The sequence below is a fragment of the Brachionichthys hirsutus genome, chromosome 1 (genome assembly GCF_040956055.1).
Source record: "Brachionichthys hirsutus isolate HB-005 chromosome 1, CSIRO-AGI_Bhir_v1, whole genome shotgun sequence".
Lineage (NCBI taxonomy): Eukaryota > Metazoa > Chordata > Actinopteri > Lophiiformes > Brachionichthyidae > Brachionichthys > Brachionichthys hirsutus.
This window is the reverse complement of record NC_090897.1, coordinates 20942-45000: the sequence shown is the minus strand read 5'-3', so window position 1 is coordinate 45000 and position 24059 is coordinate 20942. Positions and strand designations below refer to the sequence as shown.

Genomic DNA, 24059 nt, shown 5'->3' with positions numbered 1-24059 from the left:
CACCCTCCTATCCATCCATCCACCCTCCTATCCATCCATCTATCCATCCACCCACCCTCCTATCCATCCATCCATCCACCCTCCTATCCATCCATCCATCCATCCTCCTATTCATCCATCCATCCATCCACCCTCCTATTCATCCACCCATCCACCCACCCTCCTATCCATCCATCCATCCACCCACCCTCCTATCCATCCACCCTCCTATCCATCCACCCATCCATCCATCCACCCACCCTCCTATTCATCCATCCATCCTATCCATCCACCCACCCTCCTATCCATCCATCCATCCATCCATCCACCCACCCTCCTATCCATCCATCCACCCACCCTCCTATCCACCCACCCATCCACCCACCCTCCTATCCACCCATCCATCCACCCACCCTCCTATCCATCCATCCATCCATCCACCCACCCTCTTATCCATCCACCCATCCATCCATCCATCCACCCTCCTATCCATCCATCCACCCACCCTCCTATCCATCCATCCATCCACCCTCCTATCCATCCATCCATCCACCCACCCTCCTATCCATCCACCCACCCACCCTCCTATCCATCCATCCATCCACCCTCCTATTCATCCATCCAACCTCTATCACTCTTCAAATGGGGCTTCATTAGTTACATAATCAGTGGATCGGTTCTGTCCTGGTTCTGATCGGGTCAGGTGTCACTCCCACATCAGTTTGGCAGCAGATTTCTTTCGGATCAGACTCCTTGTTTGCTCAGATGTGAAAACATGAAAGTATTCCAGTTATACACAAACCTGTCGCTGCTTCCGTTACCAACTAGTACATTAATACAAGTTTTTCTAAAGCGTCCATTAGAGCAATCTAATTTCACATTCATTGCATCACATGGGTATTTGTGAAAGTGTATAAAATGTCTGCACTCCTTTTACTGGAACAGAGGCATCTTTCATTTACATAAAGCGTTCTGGGACCCTCTAGTCCTCTGGTTAGAGTCTGCTGCCTGGGGGGCTGGATAGCAACTACCCCTTCATCCCTTAAACGGAGGGGCAGCACCGAGGGGGCCTTTGTAAACTGAGCATGGGGTGAAATCCAAATGACAACAGGCAGTAGTGATGACGATGATGATGGTCCAAGACGTGTAGGGATGGGACAACATTGAAGCTTACTGCATATGCATCCATTATGAAACCCTAAGAGCCTGGATGTCCACCTCTCCTGCAGACATCTTCCACATCCAGGAGCTGTCGTCCATGTTCCTCCAGGTGAAGACAGTGATCGGCCTGCGCTTGCAGTACAGCTGGACAGAGTTTCGACTCTACCTGCAGGCTGACGAGCTGTGGAAGGAAGATACAGTGGGCCTCTGTGGCACCTTCAACGGCAACATTCAAGATGACTTCCTGTAAGTATGTGCCGGCTGACCCTGTTAACCCTTACCGCCAATGATAAGGGTGCATACTCCTGTTACAGAAGCTGCGAGGGAGGTGATGGCAGCGTTCTCTCTCGTTCTGTAATGCACACTGGCGAGGTGGCTCGCCATGGAAAGCCTTGCTCTTTGATCAGCTCTTTAAGGAAGGCCAGTGGAGCACCCAGCTGGGTTCCCACTTCAACAAGGAATTTACTGTTAGAGTAGGGACTCGTAATGGCTGACCGTTGTCCAACAGCTGTAACGGATATACAACGCAGCGGGTGACCGAAGCGGTCGTATGTTTTTACGAGAAAGACAATTCAAAGTCACTGTCCTCTGTTTTTTCATTCATTCATTCATTTATTTGATAGGGACAGTATACATTAATGAACATCAATACAGACAAATCTAATAGATGTAAATATGCCGGATTTTAGCAGAAATGCTAATTTACATCCGCAGTCCCTAGGCAGGTAAAAGAAAGACACAACAAGACTTAAAAAAGAACAAGAAGTTACAATGAAAACACGGCGCAGTACAGCAAATTACTAAAAGTTTTAGAGCTAGTGGTTACAGGACTGATTTACTTTCAACCACTGCTTGAGGTGAGTCTCGAAGGTTTGTAATGTGGGACGCCCCCTGATGGCGAGTGGAAGACTGTTCCAGATCTTGCTGGCCTTTACGGAAAGAGCATTTTGTCCAAAGGCTGTTTTTCTGAGTGGGACCTCACAGTCCCCTCTAGAGTTTTGTCTGTTTGCTGGATTCCTTTAGAAATCTAGAATAAAAACTTGCATGTTTAATAATGTGTAAAGCAAACAGCGTATTTCCGGGTTGATCCGTGGCAGAGGGATTGTTGGCAGACAGCAGCCAGTTGCTCCATCCCGTTGCAATGAAAACGTGCTCTTTTCTTTTCCTGCAGATCTCCTTCAGGTATGATAGAAAGCACACCTCAGCTGTTTGGAAACGCCTGGAGAGTCTCGTCGGGCTGTTCACACAGCCTGAGTTCGCCTCAGCTCGATCCCTGTGACACGCACCAGCAGGCTGGTCAGTTTTCACCCTTACCTTGGCCTTTTCTGTGAAAGATAAGACGGTCAACACGTTATGTTTTCTATACATTCACAGCAACAAGCGTTGTATTAATACTGATGCTTTACTGCAAAGTAGCTGCAGACACACAAGTGTTTTGTGATATGACAGTCACCTGCTCTTTCTCCTCCTCAGCATCCTATGCTTCAGAAATGTGTGACGTACTGAACCAGGATCTGTTCTCCTCTTGCCACGAGTACCTCAGTCCGACACCCTTCCACCAGCAGTGTCGGTCGGACACCTGTAAGTGTGGGACACCTTGCCTCTGCGCTGCTCTGGCCCACTACGCCCACCACTGCCGCAGGTTCTCTGTCATCGTCGACTTTCGATCGCAGATGGCCGACTGTGGTGAGTGAAGTCACAACTTTCCATGTCCGTACATTCTGCCTTTATGCATGCATTTTAATATCAGTCAAAGCGTGTTATTAGCTGATTCTTCTTCGTTCACTCCCGTATTCACGCCCACAACAAATACATTGCAATATAAATTAATTTATAATGCTATATTTTAGCTAATAAGCTAATATTAGGCTTACTAAGCTAGAGCTAAGGTTTGTGTGATCAAACTTTCTTTGTCCGTTATCGGCCAAGCCTCCAGCAGTCAATGGGCGAGAGGCGGGGACACCCTGGACAAGCCGCCAGCTCATCGCAGGGCACAATCAGCCACACACACACACTCACACCTACGGGCAATTCAGTGCCAACAATCCACCTAAACTGCATGTTTTTGATGGAACCCGGATAGAACCCGGAGAGAACCCACGCGGACACGGGGAGAGCATGCAAACTCCTCACAGAACGGCCACAAGTCGGATTCGAACCCGCAACCTCCTTGCTGTGAGGCAGCAGCGCTTACCGCTCTAAATGGTGCAGCCATGAAGCTTCAGAAATGGTTCGTCACCATGCTTCATCTGAAGCTGAGTGAATTAATGCTGAATTGTAATTTGAAAGGAAAATTGCTCCTTGAAGGAAACATAAATTTAAATTCCTGTAACAATGGCAAGGATCGCAAACTGGCATACCACCAGACTATGGAGCCACATTATTGATCAAGTCGTCAGACTCCTGAAGGCATCCTTGAATAGCAGTTTATTTGTATTACTTTTAAAAAATGAATCATGCTGCAAGTCTTTTGAGTCATATAAAATGGATAAAAGTAAATTTGATATCACAACTTGCAAAAATGATAAATGAACCTTACACCTTTCTATGTTGCAAAAAGGGGAAAACTTGATTCTGCAGGTATTGCAGCTTTGAAAGGCTGTTTCAGGGATGCAGGTTTTAAAACCTGCATCTCTCTCTCTCTCTCTCTCTCTCTCTCTCTCTCGCTGCAGCGGTCACCTGTCCTGCCAACATGCAGTACGGCACATGTGTGTCATCCTGCCAGCAGCGTTGCTCTTCCCAGCACTGTGGGGATGAATGCGAAGAGGGCTGTGTTTGCCCCCAGGGATCTTTCTACAACAATCGGATGCATACCTGTGTGCACAGGTGAAGTAAAATCGAAATCAGGCGATATCTCTGCAACTGGTGCTGTGTTGTAACATCAAAAGATGTTTTAACAATGACATGTGTCTTCGCCTTTGCTGTTGCCGTTCTAAATGGCCTGGAGCCACTCCAGTGTCTCTGTGTCCACTCTGAAGCTGGGCTCAGCCTTTAAGTGGACGTCTTTGCTGCAGACGCTACAGAGGGCCTCAGTAATCCCGCCTGCTCTGCCCGAGAAGACATCCAGCTTAATTCCTCTTAAATGTCCCAGCTTTTTACATCCTAGTGCAGCGCCGCACCTTACTTACCATGAGGTAGAGTTACGCTCACTGTGAAGCCCTCCTTTCATTCCCAGCCAGGCTGGGGAGGACACAGATATCTGGTAGCCGGTCAGAGGTCGATGTGTGGTGCTGGCCCGTATGTTATGAGGCTTTCAGGATCAGCTACGACACAAACTCGGTCTTATTATTGAAAATAGGAACATTTTGATGGTTTTGACATTTCACTTGGCCTCTACCTGTAAGAATGAGTTCAGGTAACACAAAGCCCTCTTTAACATAATTCTTCTTTACAACACTAGACAACTGACCGTCGCCAAGATGGCTCATTGTCTCCAATTTCTCCATTATATCATTGCACCTTAAAACAATGGTAGTTTAACATGGTCAACAGCAGCATATTGAACTAGAGATGCAGAAAGAATCATTTTCAAAGACAAAGGTGTTTCATAAATCAGCTGATAATTCAAATATGAGCAGTGAAAGGTGAGTGACTGGATGCTATGAGGATAGAGTTTAAACATTCTGAATCACCAGATCTGGAGGGTTACTTGGATCCATATCAGACCCTGAAGTCAGAAACCTCCTGTCTTTGTGGATCACCCTGGATCCTGAAGGTAATCCAGTGTGTGCTTTTCAGGAGCGAGTGTCCATGCAGCTTCTTGGGAGTCGACTACGAACCAGGAGATGTGATCATGACGTCAGCAGGTGTTCAGTAAGATCAATTCACACCAACCTTCAAACGGTGTCCATACTGTAATGTTTAATAGTGAAGAGATGGAAAAGCAAGACGCATTTCAGTGTGTTTACCTGATGTGTAGTTTTTGTGTTTACCTGATGTGTAGTTTTTGTGTATACCTGATGTGTAGTTTCTGTGTATACCTGATGTGTCGTTTCTGTGTATACCTGATGTGTCGTTTCTGTGTATACCTGATGTGTCGTTTCTGTGTATACCTGATGTGTCGTTTCTGTGTATACCTGATGTGTAGTTTCTGTGTTTACCTGATGTGTGGTTTCTGTGTTTACCTGATGTGTAGTTTCTGTGTATACCTGATGTGTAGTTTCTGTGTTTACCTGATGTGTAGTTTCTGTGTTTACCTGATGTGTAGTTTTTGTGTTTACCTGATGTGTAGTTTCTGTGTTTACCTGATGTGTAGTTTTTGTGTTTACCTGATGTGTAGTTTCTGTGTTTACCTGATGTGTAGTTTTTGTGTTTACCTGATGTGTAGTTTCTGTGTATACCTGATGTGTGGTTTCTGTGTTTACCTGATGTGTAGTTTCTGTGTATACCTGATGTGTAGTTTCTGTGTATACCTGATGTGTAGTTTCTGTGTATACCTGATGTGTAGTTTCTGTGTATACCTGATGTGTAGTTTCTGTGTTTACCTGATGTGTAGTTTCTGTGTTTACCTGATGTGTAGTTTCTGTGTATACCTGATGTGTAGTTTCTGTGTATACCTGATGTGTAGTTTCTGTGTTTACCTGATGTGTAGTTTTTGTGTTTACCTGATGTGTAGTTTCTGTGTATACCTGATGTGTAGTTTCTGTGTTTACCTGATGTGTAGTTTCTGTGTATACCTGATGTGTAGTTTCTGTGTTTACCTGATGTGTAGTTTCTGTGTTTACCTGATGTGTAGTTTCTGTGTATACCTGATGTGTAGTTTCTGTGTATACCTGATGTGTAGTTTCTGTGTATACCTGATGTGTCGTTTCTGTGTATACCTGATGTGTCGTTTCTGTGTATACCTGATGTGTCGTTTCTGTGTATACCTGATGTGTCGTTTCTGTGTATACCTGATGTGTAGTTTCTGTGTTTACCTGATGTGTCGTTTCTGTGTATACCTGATGTGTCGTTTCTGTGTATACCTGATGTGTCGTTTCTGTGTTTACCTGATGTGTCGTTTCTGTGTTTACCTGATGTGTCGTTTCTGTGTATACCTGATGTGTCGTTTCTGTGTTTACCTGATGTGTCGTTTCTGTGTTTACCTGATGTGTCGTTTCTGTGTATACCTGATGTGTAGTTTCTGTGTATACCTGATGTGTCGTTTCTGTGTATACCTGATGTGTCGTTTCTGTGTTTACCTGATGTGTAGTTTCTGTGTTTACCTGATGTGTAGTTTCTGTGTATACCTGATGTGTAGTTTCTGTGTTTACCTGATGTGTAGTTTCTGTGTATACCTGATGTGTCGTTTCTGTGTATACCTGATGTGTTGTTTCTGTGTTTACCTGATGTGTAGTTTTTGTGTTTACCTGATGTGTAGTTTCTGTGTATACCTGATGTGTAGTTTCTGTGTTTACCTGATGTGTAGTTTCTGTGTATACCTGATGTGTAGTTTCTGTGTTTACCTGATGTGTAGTTTCTGTGTTTACCTGATGTGTAGTTTCTGTGTATACCTGATGTGTAGTTTCTGTGTATACCTGATGTGTAGTTTCTGTGTATACCTGATGTGTCGTTTCTGTGTATACCTGATGTGTCGTTTCTGTGTTTACCTGATGTGTCGTTTCTGTGTATACCTGATGTGTCGTTTCTGTGTATACCTGATGTGTAGTTTCTGTGTATACCTGATGTGTAGTTTCTGTGTATACCTGATGTGTCGTTTCTGTGTATACCTGATGTGTCGTTTCTGTGTTTACCTGATGTGTCGTTTCTGTGTTTACCTGATGTGTAGTTTCTGTGTTTACCTGATGTGTCGTTTCTGTGTTTACCTGATGTGTCGTTTCTGTGTATACCTGATGTGTGGTTTTTGTGTTTACCTGATGTGTAGTTTCTGTGTATACCTGATGTGTCGTTTCTGTGTATACCTGATGTGTCGTTTCTGTGTATACCTGATGTGTAGTTTCTGTGTATACCTGATGTGTAGTTTCTGTTTACCTGATGTGTCGTTTCTGTGTATACCTGATGTGTCGTTTCTGTGTTTACCTGATGTGTCGTTTCTGTGTATACCTGATGTGTCGTTTCTGTGTATACCTGATGTGTCGTTTCTGTGTATACCTGATGTGTAGTTTCTGTGTATACCTGATGTGTCGTTTCTGTGTATACCTGATGTGTAGTTTCTGTGTTTACCTGATGTGTCGTTTCTGTGTATACCTGATGTGTAGTTTTTGTGTATACCTGATGTGTAGTTTTCCATCTTCTTTGGGTTCACTTGCAGACTTTGTTTGAACGGCAGATTGGTGTCACAAAGAGCGGACTCTGGTAAGTTCTTTCATTCAGTGATTTTCTTCATCATTATAGTTCCGTGTTTGAAAAGGTGAGATTGGGTTCACTGAAGTGACTTAATAACTGATAGAACAAGGAACTTTGTAAAATGACTGCTGGGCTTGAGAGAGAATCGGTTGAATACTTTCCTATTCTCATCATTCTTGATTCCTCAAACAGACAGGTTGTGTCCGGCTGGTCAGATCTACCAGAGCTGCTCAGAGGGGGGCGATGGCCTTCTGTCTGTAAGGGGTGTGGCCTGTGAGCACACCTGCTCGACCTACCTGCTCAACGTCACCTGCTCATCGCATGAGCCCTGTGTGGCTGGATGTAGCTGCCCTCTTGGGTGAGTGACACATAATATTTATATGAATAGCACCATCACAGCTGGAATTGTACCAGCTTTTAAGGTGCCGGTGCCTTCCGATGAGTCAAATGTTGATGGTTAACACAATGAGGAGGTTTATACTAAATGTATTTTATAATAAATCCTGCATGACCTTCATCAAGTACAACAAACGAGGAACACCAGATGCATCGCAGACTGTTAAATTACATCGATAGAGCGTCTTGGCGGGTGGATAAAGGAGGTTGATGATGGGCCACTCAGGTGGGCCGGAGGTTTGTGGTGGGGCCTTTCAGCATGTCGCTTCATTGTCTGCTGCCTCTTCAGTGGATGGAGCTCAACCCTGGATATTACGTGATAATCATCTGCTTCGTCTCGCAGAGTGGAAAGCAAATGGAGGCTTCCAGACAAAGACGCTTTCTCTTTCGATGAGAATCCTAATTGTCTGGTTTTCTCATGTAGCCTTTCATCTGCAGTTGCCCAGCCCTGAAACTCCTTCTCGTTTCATGTCATCTCTGTGCTCTGGAAGCAGCTTGGCTCTGCCTCTGTAGTCCTCACTCGTATCTGGGTCGGGGCTGATCACAGGAGCTCCATTAGCCTATACGATAACGCGATAGCATTCGGTTAGGCCACGTATTGTTCCAAATCAGACTGTACTGAGATATGAAGCAGCATATTCTCCGATTGGCTCTACATCAAGGATACATGGGATCACATCCACTCATTGACTGTGGGTCAGTCATGAACGCTAATTTAAATTAAATATCTTTATATCTAAATGATTGATAGGGTCAATGGAGTCAGTTCTAGAAAATTGGACATTTAGAGCAGAGGTTGCATATGAATCCCTTCTCAGTAGAAATTAGTGTCTTAGACCTCCAGGAAATGATTCCCTGCAATAAAAATATCCAAAATATCCACCACAGAGCATTTCTGTTGGCTAACAGGAAGCTATCTGTGGTTGCTACTAGGGATGTCCCGATCAGGTTTTCTTGCCCCCGAGTCCGACTCGTGTGATATTGAGCCGATACAGAGTCCCGATCCGTTACTGCTTTCTCTTTTTAATTCAAGAAGAGTGAAGAAAGGGATCCTGGATGTCCCTTATTTTTTTTATTCGATGCATCTTATTTCAATCGTACACATACAAATGTACACATATCTATACACACACACATAGATAATTAAAATAATAAAAACTGGCACTAACAATGGAGAGAAAGAAGAAAAGAGGGGAAGAAAAGGGGTGGGGGGGGGGGCAAGTTAGTCATACTATATGCATTTGTATGTTTATTTCTGTTTATTTTTGCTGAAGTACCATGTCAAGTAAAAATCATCTACCCTCCGTTTGAGTTCAAATCATTTTTTTTCCAATTGAACGTGTTTCATTACATCATGTGAGAGATTTAAGTAGGATGGAGGTTTTTTTTGTTTCCAGTTTAATAGGATCAGTCTCCTAGACCAGCGGTCTCCAACCTTTTTCCTGCCACGGACCGGTTTCATGCCGTGACATTTTTCGTGGACCGGGGGGGGTAATTAAACTTAAAAAGAGGAATATAATCTTACCAATAAACTTTGGGAGACCACAAGGCTTTTGACTTTGGGTTTATTATTTTTTAAGGAGGCATAAAGCAATGCTTGTAATAAGGTAGAATTGTAACTCTGATTCTCTGCCCAGTCAGCCCCCTGTGAATCGCACCAGAAAGACAAAGCTCGGATATTACACGACCAATAGTACAATCTCAAACAAGGCAATCCCATTCCTCCCAGTTCCTTTGGTCTTTGCAAAAAAGACTTTTTGATCCTGGAGTCTTTTTATTCCAAATAAAACGAGATATTAAGCTGTCCAATTTTGTGAAGAAGGCTTTGGTGATGTAAAATGGTATGCATTGGAATAAAAACAGAAATTTAGGAAGAATGTTCATTCTTACTATATTAATTCTTCCTGCCAGAGAAACCGGGAGGGTGCTCCATTTGTCCAAGTTGTGAGTCGTTTGTTCACACAGCTTTGAAATTATGTTTAAAAAGACCAGAAAATTATTTGGTGAAGTTGATCCCTAAATACTTAAAACTGTTTGTGATTGTAAATGGATAAGATGCAAGGACTTGGTTAGATTCTTGGGTTGGGCTAGTAATGAAAAAGATGATACTCTTGGAAAAATGTATTCTATATCCTGATATTATTCTAAAATCTTTTAAAACTGACATTATTTTCGGAAGAGATTCCTTAGTGTTAACAACAGGTCACACTTCATCCACTTCTTGATGAAATAGAGAAATGTGGGATGTTTTTTGTTGAACGAGTGTGCGTTTGAATCCTAGCTTGCTGAAACACGGAGACGAGTGCTTTGAACCGGAGTCCTGCCCCTGTCTGTGGAAAGGAAAGGAGTACTACCCCGGTGACAGGGTCTCCTCCCCCTGCCATCAGTGGTGAGTTGGAGCCACATATGAAATCAGAGGAAGCTTTTATTGACAATACACACACTAAGGTGCCACGATAATTCATATTCCATCCATTTTGCTATATCGTACAGATTTGTGTTGCCCTCAACATCATCTGCTAACAGCATATTACAAACTGATGACAAATCAAACAACACTGCCAATTTTTCAAAGTTTAATTGAATCCATAATTATCTCATCACCACCAGAAGAAGGCAGAGTGGTTCTTGTATGAAAGGAAACACTCTCCCATTGTTCTGTGTCTTCTTCCAGCCATAGCGATAGGAGACGGAGACGACAGCCTAATAGCCTTTCGGGATTCCTGGCTGCTGTTAAATCTGAGGCTCTGCTCAAAAGCAGCCCATTAGCGATGAGAACATGTCCTCGCACTGAGTGGGAACAAGTTGATGCAGAATCGTTGGCGCTTTTCTGTCGTTGTAGCGTTTGCCAGCGCGGGACGTTCCAGTGTGTGTTCCAGCCGTGTCCGTCCATGTGCACGGTGTACGGCGATCGGCACTACAGGACGTTTGATGGACTGATGTTTGACTATGTCGGCGCCTGCAAAGTCTCTCTGGTTAAGGTATCAGAATGATTTATTGATGGTAAAAGAATCACACTTTGACTTTAATCTGTTAATATTTATAGTCATTTTCTGTTATGTTCATAATTGAACTGAAACGGATTGGATTTTGGTAAAAAAGATAAGATGAGAAAAAAATACTTCCTTTGCATCGTCCACCCCAACACCAGCCACCCTCATGTCCTCCCTCACTACGTCCATGTTTCTTCTCCTGGGTCGTCCTCTAGCCCTGTCCTTTGCATCGTCCTCCCCAACACCAGCCACTCATGTCCTCCCTCACTACGTCCATGTCTCTTCTCCTGGGTCGTCCTCTAGCCCTGTTCCCTGGTAGTTCCATCCTCAGCATCCTTCTACCGATATAGTCCCTGTCTCTCCTCTGGACATGTCCAAACCATCAAAGTCTGGTCTGTGACCTTGTCTCCAAAACGTCTAACCTTCACTGTCCCTCTTATTGTCTCATTACTAATCCTGTCCAAGCTGGTCACTCCCAAGGAGAACCTCAGCATCTTCATCTCCTCCACTCGTAGCTCAGCCTCCTGTCTTTTCCTCAGAAAAAAATAATAAAATAAGTGACAAAAAGCTACATTTGAGCATTATAGCATAATTATTAATAGCAAATATTGATCAACAGAGTTTCTAATAAACGGGGTGCTTCTATGACAATGAAGCTCAGAATTGGTGTCCGTTTAATAAGCCAAAACGTCTTAAACTACAATCCCTTTGCCTTAGTATTAGGCATGTCCCGATCTGATCACGTGATCGGACATCCCTAATTATTATAGTATTTAAAGCAACAGCTCAGCCAACAACAAATTCACAGCAAGACAGCAAACAATGACTCCATACAGCTTGTACAGTATAATCCTCAATTCATTTACCTGTAATAGTATATGATCTATATCCTATAATAAAATTCAAATCCTCACTATAGCATGACATTTTTCAGCTTCCTCAGGTAGGGTCAATGCAAATGCTTTGAGCTTAGGTTGTACATTGGCGGTTTCAGCTCCATTAGCAGGAGGATTAATTCAATTCAATGTTACTGATGTAGCACCAGATCACAACAGGAAGTCATCTCAAGGCACTTTACAGGAGTAGTCAGTGAGAAGCGTAGGGTATATAAAGTCCCGTTTTCTTTGCAGGATTATCTTCTGATGTACTTCTACTGTAACGTAGCTGACAAAAAGACATGTGTGTCCCTTGTAATGATGGTTGCTTCAGGGTTGGCAGCAGTAGTTTGTGTGACTGTTGTCTTTCCTCCACAGAGCAGTTCTGATGAGGTGTTCAGCGTCACGGCTGAGAACGTTGAGTGTTTCGACGGCGGAGTCGTCTGCCGGAAATCTTTACTGATAATCATCGGTAGATCCTATGTAGTGTTCGATGACGACACTGGAAAGCCAGTAAGAATTACTTTTTGATATATTTTCTTGCTTGTTTTTTCCCTCCGCCAAGGAGGTTATGTTTTTGACGGCGTTTGTCTGTTTGTTAGCAGGATTACGGAAAGACTGCTGGATGAATCTTGTTGAAAACAAATCTGAAGATGGTTCTTGATCTAATTTAGATCCAATTAAATTTTGAAAGTGATCCGGATACCCGTCTGGATACCAAAAAAAAAAAAAAATCTGGATTTTCCCATTTACTTGTAATGGAGGCTTTAAAAATAAAATAAAAATCCTAACGTAAAATATGCATTCAATTCAGTCACCAAAAATCCCAGTCATAAAGGGGTCCGATCTGAACCATCATGAAACATGTCTTCTGGTTCTGATCCAGAATGAGGTCATGAACAAATATTACATTTTAACATTAAACCCATTTATGGATTCAAGAATCAGTTAAAAATAAATATAAACTCTAATTCATTTTGACTTTTCATGGAAGGTGTATAAAGATACCAAGAATAATCTAGAACCTTTTGCTGCTGGTCCAGATAAAAAAAATATGTGCATTTGATATATCATTACGTCCGCAAAGGAGGTTCTGAATAACTACTGAACTAATAATACCAATGTGAATTAAATTGCTAAAGGTATGTTTTTTGGACATTGAATCTAAAAATTTAAATGAAATAAAAACAAGACTCTAATTGTTGTTGTAAATCCAATTACGAGAGGAATGAGCTGCTTGACGGAGGTTCGTGCTTTCCGAGTGCTTTTTTAGTTTTAAGCTGCATTGCAGCAAATTTACAGCAGAAATAAAAGGATGAATCACAAAATGAGCATAAAGACAGGGAATGTGTTACTTCTGAGACTTAACAATAGTTTGAAATTGCACTGATTCCTTGCAGAATCCATCCAGCATGATTTACAGGAAGCAGAGGATGTTCTTCTGGCCAGCTGGATACTTGACAGTGGTTCATTTCCCGGAGGAAAGTGTCACCGTCCTCTGGGACAGAAAGACGACCGTCCACATCCAGGTCGGACCTCGGTGGCGGGTAGGGTGCTGGTTCAGTTGAGGGATTGAGTTTAGGTTGGATTTAGGTGGTATTCTAAATTGATAAGAGATGCTGGTGATGTGTTTAGGGGAAGCTCAGCGGGCTGTGTGGGAACTTCGACATCAAGACCGTAAATGAGATGAGGACACCCGACAACCTGGATTCCCCAACTCCACAGGAGTTTGGAAACAGCTGGATAGCAACAGAGGTATTGTAGATTTTTGTTCCAACACATGACCAAAGAGTGTGATGAAATGCTAATGTTTTTATTACTTCCCTTTCAGCGATGAGCGTGCCTGTCTAATCATTTTGTAACTTAAAAACTGATGTTTTAATTTCAGTGAAGACGAGGGTTATGATTGTCTCTGAACCAAATCTCAAAAATTATTTCATACTTTCTATGAACTCATGCACATTGTTCACCAATGTCCCCAAAAAGTACTTATCCAAATTGTTATAAACATTCTGAACCTGTGATGATGGCATCATCTTCCGGTGGCTATTAAAAAAAAAAAGAATTCTTAAAGTGAAGGTTTTAATTTTAATCGAATCTTTTTTGGAGGCGGTTGGTTTCTGGGCTGTGCTTGAAAGTACATTTTTCAGACCTCACCACTTAACCAGGTAAAGTTCACTGCAGCCGTGTTTGTTTGTGTGCTCAGTGTGTGAACAGCCCAGATTCCAGACACCCCTGCAGCCTCAGTCCTCTCAGGGAGCCTTTTGCAAAGCGCCATTGTGCCGTCCTGCTCAGCGAGGTCTTCCAGGCCTGTCACCCAGTGGTTAGTAATGGAACAACTGCAGCCTCTCTGTGCTCATGTTTAAAGTACATTACCTTTTAGGCATCAAAGATATAATCTTAGAATAAATGACCAATTATGAAAGACCCTGACATCTGTTCAATCAGCGGATTCTAACTTTATTTTTGCTCGACACCTGAGCTCTACCTGTCCTGAATTGATGAAAAAGTGCTTCTCCTTTTTTCAGGTGGACGTGACCTGGTTCTACGGAAACTGCTTGGGAGACACGTGTGCCTGCAATGCCGGAGGGGACTGTGAGTGTTTCTGCACTAGCGTGGCGGCATACGCCCAGCGCTGCTGCCAGCAAGGCGTTCCTGTGGACTGGCGCTCCCCGTCTCTTTGCCGTAAGTCAGAACTCGGCTTGAGAGTTATTGGTTCACTTCTGCTTTGTGTATAAATCCTATTGATGAAATCCATTGACCAGTTTAGAAATAAACCTCCGTGCCTTGTTCTTTCATCTGTTGCCATTATGAGTTAATCTTTGCTCCTCTTTCTGCAGCGTACGATTGTGAATTCTACAACAAAGGTATGACATTCTCTCCACACATGGATGCACTTCTACACTGCACCTGCCTGAAGTTTGATGCATTGGAGAGTGCACACCTTTGCTTATGCCATTGTTGGTAAAAACTGAAACATCTAGTGCACCCAAGTTAGAATAATTTTCATGGCACAGAAATGAGGAGATGCAAATACATAGAGAATCACGAAGAGGAAAAAAGAAGAATCAACTGGACTTGTTCATGTTTGATTGAAGTTCTAAATTCAGTTCTAAATGACTGGTCGAGGGTACAGTTACTTTCACTCCTGTCGGAGCAGAAAAAACAAAGAAAGGACCAAAACCTCCCCAGGAGTCATTAGCATTTGCCTTATGAATGCTAATGTTTACCAGGCGTCATTAAATGTTGTAACATACAATGCAGTATTGACCTCTGTCTCCAAATTCCATAACACCCCAGCCGACTGCACCAACACTGCCTCCTGTTTGCAGTTTTGGGTAAAGGTCCCTTTAGACTGACCCCCTTCAGGGATCGCATGGCACTGCTGGAAGCCAGCAGGTCCAGCGGCTCCGTGTTCCTGCAGCGGGGTGACCTCAGCGCCACCACAGCCCCCGGAGCCTTCTCTCAGTTCATGATGACGCCGGGCCTCAGCCGGAACCGACCTCACGGTGAGTTCTGAAGCACAACTGTGATTTGCCGTTGAACTGCAGGGCTCTCCCCGAAAACCTTCACAAGAACACATAACAACAAAGGAAGCTCTCTTTAATGTGACCAAAGAAAAGTTACATTTACAGCTTCACAACAAACAAAGCAAAGATCCAGAGCTGCTTTAAGCAGTGAAATGTCAGCAGCTTGCTGATCTAACCCGAACCCATTTGTCCAACCATGAGAAATTAGCATGAAATAATAATCAGCATTGCTTCTGTCTGGCTGTATTCCCCAGGTAGAACTAAAACGAGCCCGCCCAGGTTTGATACTAGATTTGCTTTGATTAGAACTGATCATGAAGCAAGAGTGCATACTCTGATGTTTGCTGTCAGGGTGAGCGAAGATATCGAGCTCTGTTCTGCCAAGTTTGAATGTCATTTTGGAAAGAAATCGGTTTCTTGATTTTCATCCATCCATTTTCTTGTAGTCTACAGCTGTTTTATCCTTCTTGCGGGTCACGGGTGTTGCTGGAGTCTATCCCACTTAATTTATTCACAGTGGAAAAAACAAGCATCTGCTCAGTATGCGATAGGTGCAGTATCAATGCAATGGGGGGGGGGGGGGGCAGTGACCATCTTGTAATGATTATGGGGAAACAAATAAGAAACAAGAATTTAATTCTATCTGCTCCTTTCTAATCATGGAAAAGTTCAAAGTATTGAAAGTGTGTGAGGTGTAATGTTGAGAAATGCATTTTCGTGAAAAGAATAAAATAGAAGAAGAAGAAGAATGCATGGAGGAGTGAAAGTGAAATTTCACTGTATTTGTTATGGAATAAGAAAAATATTAGTCCAAAAAAGGCAAACAAGGTCTGTCGACGCCCCGACGCTGCAGCCAGAGAGGCACACGCTGCAGCGATGCGCCGCCTCAAATTAACTAATGCTGCCTAATTCCTTCACCGTGGAAGCATATCTTTTTTTATCAATAATTAGTCATTTATAAACTGATATAATTAGCTATTCTGTCTAAACAGAATTTGTTTAAAGACTTCTCCCACACTAGATTAGTATATGGAGGTGGCGACTTAGCTGGTTTATTTAGCTTGCTAGCTAATCATACACTCTGATATTATTGATGTGCATTGTTTATGGTCATTTCCTAACCTTTTTAGTGCCATCATTAAAAAATAATCAATAATTATGTGATTGGTAGGCTCATAGTGCGAATCCACAGAAGGTTCTCCTCAGATCTTTCTGTGGATCCGTCTTGTCCTGATTCCTCTGGTTCCCGTTGATGAATGATCTTGTTTCCGCCCACACAGACACCTCGCGAGTTTCCTTCGAGGTGGCCGATAGACCGAACTTCTTCCTGTGCGTCAGCCCCAGTGGCCAAGTCAGGGTGGCCAAGTGGGCGGATAGCAAGGCGTTCTGGGACAGAGCCACCTTCGTCCTCCACAGGAACACCTGGATCCCCGGCTATGACTCCCTGGAGTCCCAAACGAAACCAGGCTTCTTCCTGCATGCCACGCTGCCCCGCCTCCACCTGCTCAAATACAGACACACTGACAGCTTCCGCAAGGCCACGTTGTTCAAGCTGACAGGTCAGCAGCACTGGATTGATCGGCGTACTACAAATACAACCCTCATTAATAGTTGGGGGGGCTCTGAAGCCAGAGGGAGAATCAGATGTATTGTGTTGCATTCTGGGTTAGGGTTAGGGGTCAACTCTTGGTGAGGTTTCAGGAGGTTCAACTTGAGGATGCATTTCTTTGCCCCACTGCACTTTTCCTTCGTTCCGGCCTACTGTGCTGTGATTGGCTAGTGCCTGCTACCTGTGTGCAGGTATGAAAGTTATTGTTAGCCAGAGTGTTCCTCTATGATTTAGTTTTTTACCCAAATTAAGATCTTTCCTTAATTATAACCAAATACTGTTGCTTCCCGGCCCGACTATAGCTCATCCATCAGTCTGGTGAATATATAAGGAAATGAAGAACAGCTGTTTTGTGGAGGAAAAAATGTTTCCAGGTTCACGTGGGTCACCATTTCTTCTCTCCGAGTTCAAAGGGCGAGGCTGGTGACTGAGACTGATGCTAAAAATACTGCAGCATTCATGCTAGTTGATGAAAAGGTGCCGCAGACAATAGCAGATTGTATTATATTTGTATATCATAATGATGGCTAGTGATGACCCACTAAGTTTACCACATTACAAGTCCAAGAGAACATCAGAGGATCATTTAGGTTAGCATTTCTTTTCATATTGGTCTTTTCCTTCTGATTGATCAGTCATCTTCATTTCAGCCCTGTATGATCACTTTAAATTTTAAAGGAAACTACTGGCTTTATTTTAACATCTATTAATCTGCTATAATGACTGTATATACAAACGTGATTATTCATTGTCCCTTTAACATAACTAACCCTATTTATACCTTAACTAATAAGTAATAATCATGAGACATTTAAGTGAAGGTGTTTTTCTTCAGGCCCCAGCCCCGACTCCCTACCTGGTCCCGGGTGTCAGTGGAGGTATGATTCCTGCATCATCCCCTGCTTCAGGACCTGCAGCGACCCATCGGCTGAAGCCTGCGCCAGCATCCCACAGTGAGACCTGCCAACACGGCTTGTTAACCAGTCTGTCGTGGACCGGGGTACATGGGTCAGGCCTCTTCTGACCTTTTAATTGTGTATCCGACACCCCCTCTTTGACCTGAGTAAAAGTATATAAACCCTGCAAAAACACTTTTTCATAACTTTAGTTTCCAAATTTGAACTTCTTGCTTTGGTCTGAAAAAAGAGATGTTATCTTTTTGTTGTAATAACTTTGGTGTATTACTCTCTGTACAGAGTGGAGGGTTGCCTCCCTGTCTGCCCCCCACGCATGGTCCTGGATGAGGTCACCCGTCGTTGCGTCTATGTGGAAGACTGTATGTATCCCATTTTTAAAATTCATCATGAAGTTCTTTAGATTTTAACAGTGGTCATCCTACAGTCATAGAAGCCTATGAATATCTGAAGGAGCGAGTGTAGATAAATAATCACCATGGTAACGTGAGCAAACCTTTTTGGAAAGCTATAAGGACTTCTGGTTGCTACTGGAATAAATAATAAATTGTGTGATGATGATGATGAATATATTTATTATTCATGTGACTAAGGAATGTCTGGTTGGTTTGTATCTTGCCGCGCTCAGAAGAATCTGGAGGACAACGTTGAGACTATTCTCAGGCATGATCTCTGTTTTGGTTGATTGCAGCGCTTCGTTAACACACTTTATTGTTTGTTTCAGGCATTAATGGTCCAGTTACTGTGCAGCCTGAGACGCCATCCACCGCTCTGCCCTCTCCAGCTGTCACTTCTTCAACCACAACAGACACTTTGACCTCCACCGCCACCATCAAGAGCACCACACTCTCCAGCCCTCCACACACCCACCCTACCACTCGGTTTACCAGCAGTGCTGCTGCCGTGAGCCCACACACAATCTCGGCTAAGGCGTCACTTAGCCCTGATGAGCTGATCCACTCGGTCACGATCTCTCTACCTGAAGTTTCAAGCACTGCTGAAGCCCGATATCTACCAACAGTGCCCACTACTGTCAGGCCTGGGGTGATGGAGACACTGTCTAGTGTCAGGATAACTGAAGCTCCACCCACCACGCCAACAACTGCAACAACCAGAGCTGTGAGCTCCACTAGCAGTCCGTTAGCCCCCAGCACGTCCTGGACGAGCTTTGCCAGCACAGCTTTGTCTCACACCTCCTCCTCTAAGCCCTCTGATTTATTACAACAACTTTTCACCACCACTGCGATGACATTGCAGCCATCTACTCTTGCAGAACCAACTACACATTTTGTTGACGTGCCAATGACCAGCAGTACCCCCCCCCCTGAGGTCATACACCCAATAAAAGTAACACCAGAAGCTACAACACATTCAGCAGTAGATACTGTGAGTATGACCCCGAGTCCTGCTCCAGTCTCAGCAGCATCTATCGTTGCAGATGGGACTACTGTATCCAGGACAGTTACAACTGTCTCTACAGAAACCGGCACGAAGGCTGTAACTCTGGAGCCACATCCATCAACAACAACTACACCCATCCCTCCTGATTCCACAACCTCTTCACCTCCTGTCAAAATGGGAACTGTGTCTTTGCCCACGGTCACCTCAGCTGAAACCACAGAATCAGTCCCAGCAGTTGCACCTTTTATCACCAGTAAGCCGAAGCCATACATAAGGATAGAAACAACATCACACCCTGTTACCACAGAAATGATTCTGGATATCACACCAGCTTCCAGGTCACCAACATCAACTCCAATCCATGATACATCGACTACATCTGGACCATCTGCTCCTCCCTCAGCTGCTACAGATTGGAGAACAACAGTAAAGGAAGCGGCTCCAGTTGGATCTACTGTGTTTGCCGTACCTGAAGCTACCACAACGAGAATTCTACCTCTAAAGATTACAGAAACCACAGCTGCTTCTGTCTCCACCTCAACATCCTACTCTCAGAGAACCTCCTGGTCTACTGCTGTCCCAAAAATGGAGAAAGCAACTTTGACCACAACTTCAAGATCTCCAGAGTCATCCACTGTATTCCGAAGCCCTCCTGTTACAACAAAACTGATTGATCTGGCAGGAAATCTTACGAGAACCACTACTTTACCAACTGTAAAGACGACAGAGAGCTTCACCCATTCTGTAGCTACCATCCGGACATTTGCACCATGGCAACCCCCCCACCGGGAGACCAGCTCCACCATGATTCACAGCCCCACAACGACAAGACCAGAGGGCATTTCTGAACGTGTCGTCCACATAGGTCCCAATGAATCAACTGACATCCCTCACCTTCCTGCAACATCAAAACCAGTTGTTACCACTACAGACACAGTATCTTCCACCGAAACATCTCCTGACCAAATAACGGTGGACGTATTAGCCATTACAACAGGTAAACCGGTCAAACCTCCACCTACGCCGTATGTTACTGAGATACCTTTCGCCGCTGCCTCAGCAAGAGCTCCACCGCATGTTGTTTCCACCACAATCAAACCCATCATTGTACAGCCTTTAACGGAGACGGCCCAACCTTTGACTGACCGAGTGGAGGCGTCAACGAGAACTTCAACCACCCTGCCTCCATTATGGTCGCCTTCCAGCCCAGCTCCAAGGCCTACAGCTGTCACAGACACAGGTCCCACTTTGCTGGTGTCAACCATGAGAGCTACACCTACAACAACTACCACCATCACACGAATGTCCACCCTGAGAATGACAGCTCGAGTTCCTGCAACAACAGTTACGTCCAGAATCACTCCAACACAGAGGACAGCCATCAGGCCAATTACTACATGGGTTACCATAGCAACAAGGCCCCCAGCCATGCCCATCAGAACAACCACTCATATGTCCCTTACAGTCACACCAAGTCCTGGCACAACAAAAACTGTCTCGAAATCTGCCGGGTCAATCGCGACAGAACGTGCCGACACACCTGCAGCACCCTCTCACCTTCACACCATAAAGGTTTTTTCTTCTCTAAAACCAGTCACAGCATCTACAGCTGTCCCCACTACCAGCACACTGTCAGCCGCATCTGAGAGATCGACCAAAGAGCCTCTGTCCACATCTATACCAGTGACACCTGCACCTGAAAAGCCTGTTGTTCTCATTCCTGCCACGACTCATGCACCTTCCGCCACGTTGGTTCAAGAAACTGAGCAGGGCAAAGTTGATCTAACCGCTCCAGGTGTAACAAGTTCTCACACTCCGGGAAGAACCAGACCCACGACAGAGGGAACATCCCTGGCTGTTTCACCTACAAGGATATGCACTGTGGGTTCATCATTCTGACTGATTTGTCAAAATTGTGCTTTCCTTTCCTTAGAGGCCGAGATTTGTGAATTTGGGCTATGCAAATAGAATTTGAATGGTTGAAACGTGTATTTTTAGTATAGAAATGTACAGGCAGTGTTAGGGGTTATGGTTATCATTGAATAGTTTATGGTCATACATCCTGAAATGATTTGTTGACTAAGAAATGGGCTTTTAGAAGTAGATAACTAGAAGGACAATCAGAGACTGCAGACCCCGCCTCCAAAAGACTATTGGATCTCGTGAGTCAGTAAACAGGGCTTCCGGATCAGAGGGGCCAAACCTGCTCTAGCTTGCTGCTCCGGAACGTACTACAAGACTCCTTCTGGACTCTTTTTCCCATCATGCCATTCGTGTCCCTCCCTCTTAAAGTGGCAGTTTACAGCACAGGCACAATTCCAGATGTAAAAATAATTCTAGAATCTGGATCCAGATCCGGATCAACGCCATTCTCGGGGAGAACCGAGCCAAAGGACAGAACCTTGCTTGTGTAAAGATTTCAAGTCGATTGGGTTACTAGTTTTTGAGTTATGCGCTCGGACAGACAAACAGACAGACAGACAAACATACAAACGCACCCAATTGCAATACCCTCGCCTCCTCTTCGGCGAGGGTAATGACTTCTGGTGAACTGCTCCTCTAAGTCTCTATGACACAACAGTTCCTTTCCTTCCTATCATCGTGTTTCTGTGTTTGTTGATTAACTTTCCAGATTTTGAATCTATTTTGTTCCCATCCAGCCTCCGTATGCAGAAGTCATTGATGAGTGCACAAAGTACGTCTGCGTCAACAACCAACTCGTCCTTTTCAACAAATCCCAAAGTTGCCCTTTCACATCGCAACCTCCAACCTGTGGCCTGCTTGGCTTTGCAATTTTGGTGAATGGAGACAAGTGCTGCCCTGAGTGGGACTGTCCATGTAAGGAAAAGAGAGACAAATAAAAATCACACTCTGGTCAAATGTTGAATTTCTAATCTTGTGTTACAAAGAAAACTAGAAAACGACAATCAGAGACTGCAGACCCCGCCTCCAATAGACTATTGGATCTTGTGAGACAGTAAACAGGGCTTCCGGATCAGAGGGGCCAAACCTGCTCTAGCTTGCTGCTCCGGAACGTACTACAAGACTCCTGGACTCTTTTTCCCATCATGCCACTCGTGTCCCTCCCTCTTAAAGTGGCAGTTTACAGCACAGGCACGATTCCAGATGTAAAAATAATTCTAGAATCCGGATCAACGGCATTCTCGGGGAGGACCGAGCCACGGACAGAACCTTGCTTGTGTAAAAATTTCAAGTCGATTGGGTTACTAGTTTTTGAGTTATGCGCTCGGACAGACAAACAAACGGACAGACAAACAAACACACCCAATTGCAATACCCTCGCCTCCTCTTCGGCGAGGGTAACCAGAGTCTGGTGATGATGCCCAGTTTATTATTGTCGTTAGCTGCTTTCAGCATCCATTTATCTTTCCTCTTGTCTGTTGCAGGTCGTTGCTCTTTGTTTCCAGATTTGAATGTGATCACATTTGATGGGAACAGTGTTGCCATCTACAAGGCGTCCTCCTTCATAGTGACCCAGCTTCCCAATGAGACTGTCAGCATTCTGGTCCAGGAGTGTCCGGCTGACTCTGAGTCACCAGTAAGTCAGTCTTCCATAGGGTGATCAAACTGACTGAATCGACTAATGGACTCATGTTTACCTGATTTCTCTTTTTTCGCAGGCCCTCTGGAATTTCACAAACCTATGTCTGGTGGCACTCAATATCACCGATAACTCCAACCATGTCATCATCAACAGGCTGCAGAGGAGGGTAGGACACGTGCCCCCTCCTGACTCTTCATTTTCTATTGTCGTCAAAAGATTCGTGCAAATTTGGGTTCGAACACTAATGAGACCTGTTATGTTGAACTCCTGATTTTCTTCCAGCTTTATGTAAACTCTCGGTATGCTAAGCCTCGATTCAAGAAGTTTGGTTTTGAGATCTATGACACGGGCAACATGTACCTGGTCCGAAGCCCAGCTGGTCTGAAGTTGCAGTGGTTCCACAGCACCGGCATGATGGTGGTCGACATGGACATCTCCAGCAACAAGCTTCCCACTGTGGGCCTCTGTGGTAGGAGGAGCTGCTATGTTCAAGTTCAGTTTAATGACTGCTGTTTTAAAAGTCTTGGGTACATAGCCTGTGAGTAAGGATAGATTAATCGTATTTAGCAAAGCAATACTAATTGAGGGGAGGACTTCTTTAGGCAGCCTAGTTGGGACCGGGTCTAGGAGACAAGTGCACGGTTTAGATGAGGCAACAGCCACACTCATTTGCTGCGAATCCTAATAGATTCGATTTTGGTACTGAAGAAGTTCATGAAATCTTCACTACTGAACTTCACTGTTTTCTACTATGTAGAAGCCGATCATTGCAGCGACGTTAATCTGAGCTGTTCACTGTCCTGCTTGCGAGTGACTTGATTTGATTTGCTGTGGCGACTTTTCACGGGACTAGAAGAAAGTACAGTAGTAGTAGATGGAAATGTTTTTAAAAATGATGAGAAGTCACTTTAAGGGATGAATGTCTGAAGGCAGATTTGTGTTTTTGTGAACCCTCCCCTCTCACACCAACTCAGGTTTTTGTGATGGAGACCCACATAATGATCTTACTTTGGCCAACGGCACCACAGCGGACACTGGCGATGATCCAGCTGCGTTTCTCGATAGCTGGCAGGTACCCAACACCACCAGCTACGTCGGCCGCAGCCGCTGCCGGGACCTCAACTGCTCCATAAGTGACTGTTCCACCTGCCTGGCTATGCTAGCGGACCACGCCTTCTCTCCCTGTCACATCTTTGTACGCTAAGTCATTTCTAGGTTCCACTCCTTACACAAACGATTAGGTTAGTATTTCCTAAACCAGAACTAGAAGCCCAGAAAGAAACAGCTGTTTAGCAAGTAATTCTTACAAACAGAAACATCTTTGCTATCAGAGAATTATTCTTGCCTTTAT

At 44.2% G+C, this 24059-nt stretch overlaps 1 protein-coding gene across 1 annotated transcript in view; it reads left to right on the top strand.

The window, feature by feature from the left end:
- The window catches only part of otog (otogelin), a 56945-nt gene that overhangs the window by 22788 nt on the left and 10098 nt on the right, over positions 1–24059 (top strand). Inside the window, exons 14-39 of the mRNA XM_068740344.1 lie at positions 1209–1386; positions 2049–2063; positions 2312–2436; positions 2614–2826; positions 3813–3966; positions 4879–4953; positions 7391–7434; positions 7618–7783; positions 10103–10210; positions 10664–10802; positions 12068–12202; positions 13090–13236; positions 13325–13444; positions 13896–14012; positions 14218–14374; positions 14530–14556; positions 15022–15198; positions 16500–16778; positions 17664–17781; positions 18025–18104; positions 20009–20397; positions 21804–21981; positions 22551–22702; positions 22785–22874; positions 22991–23177; positions 23683–23903. Coding sequence (XP_068596445.1) covers positions 1209–1386; positions 2049–2063; positions 2312–2436; positions 2614–2826; positions 3813–3966; positions 4879–4953; positions 7391–7434; positions 7618–7783; positions 10103–10210; positions 10664–10802; positions 12068–12202; positions 13090–13236; positions 13325–13444; positions 13896–14012; positions 14218–14374; positions 14530–14556; positions 15022–15198; positions 16500–16778; positions 17664–17781; positions 18025–18104; positions 20009–20397; positions 21804–21981; positions 22551–22702; positions 22785–22874; positions 22991–23177; positions 23683–23903 — 3791 coding nt within the window. The remainder of the gene's footprint in view (positions 1–1208; positions 1387–2048; positions 2064–2311; positions 2437–2613; positions 2827–3812; positions 3967–4878; positions 4954–7390; positions 7435–7617; positions 7784–10102; positions 10211–10663; positions 10803–12067; positions 12203–13089; positions 13237–13324; positions 13445–13895; positions 14013–14217; positions 14375–14529; positions 14557–15021; positions 15199–16499; positions 16779–17663; positions 17782–18024; positions 18105–20008; positions 20398–21803; positions 21982–22550; positions 22703–22784; positions 22875–22990; positions 23178–23682; positions 23904–24059) is intronic.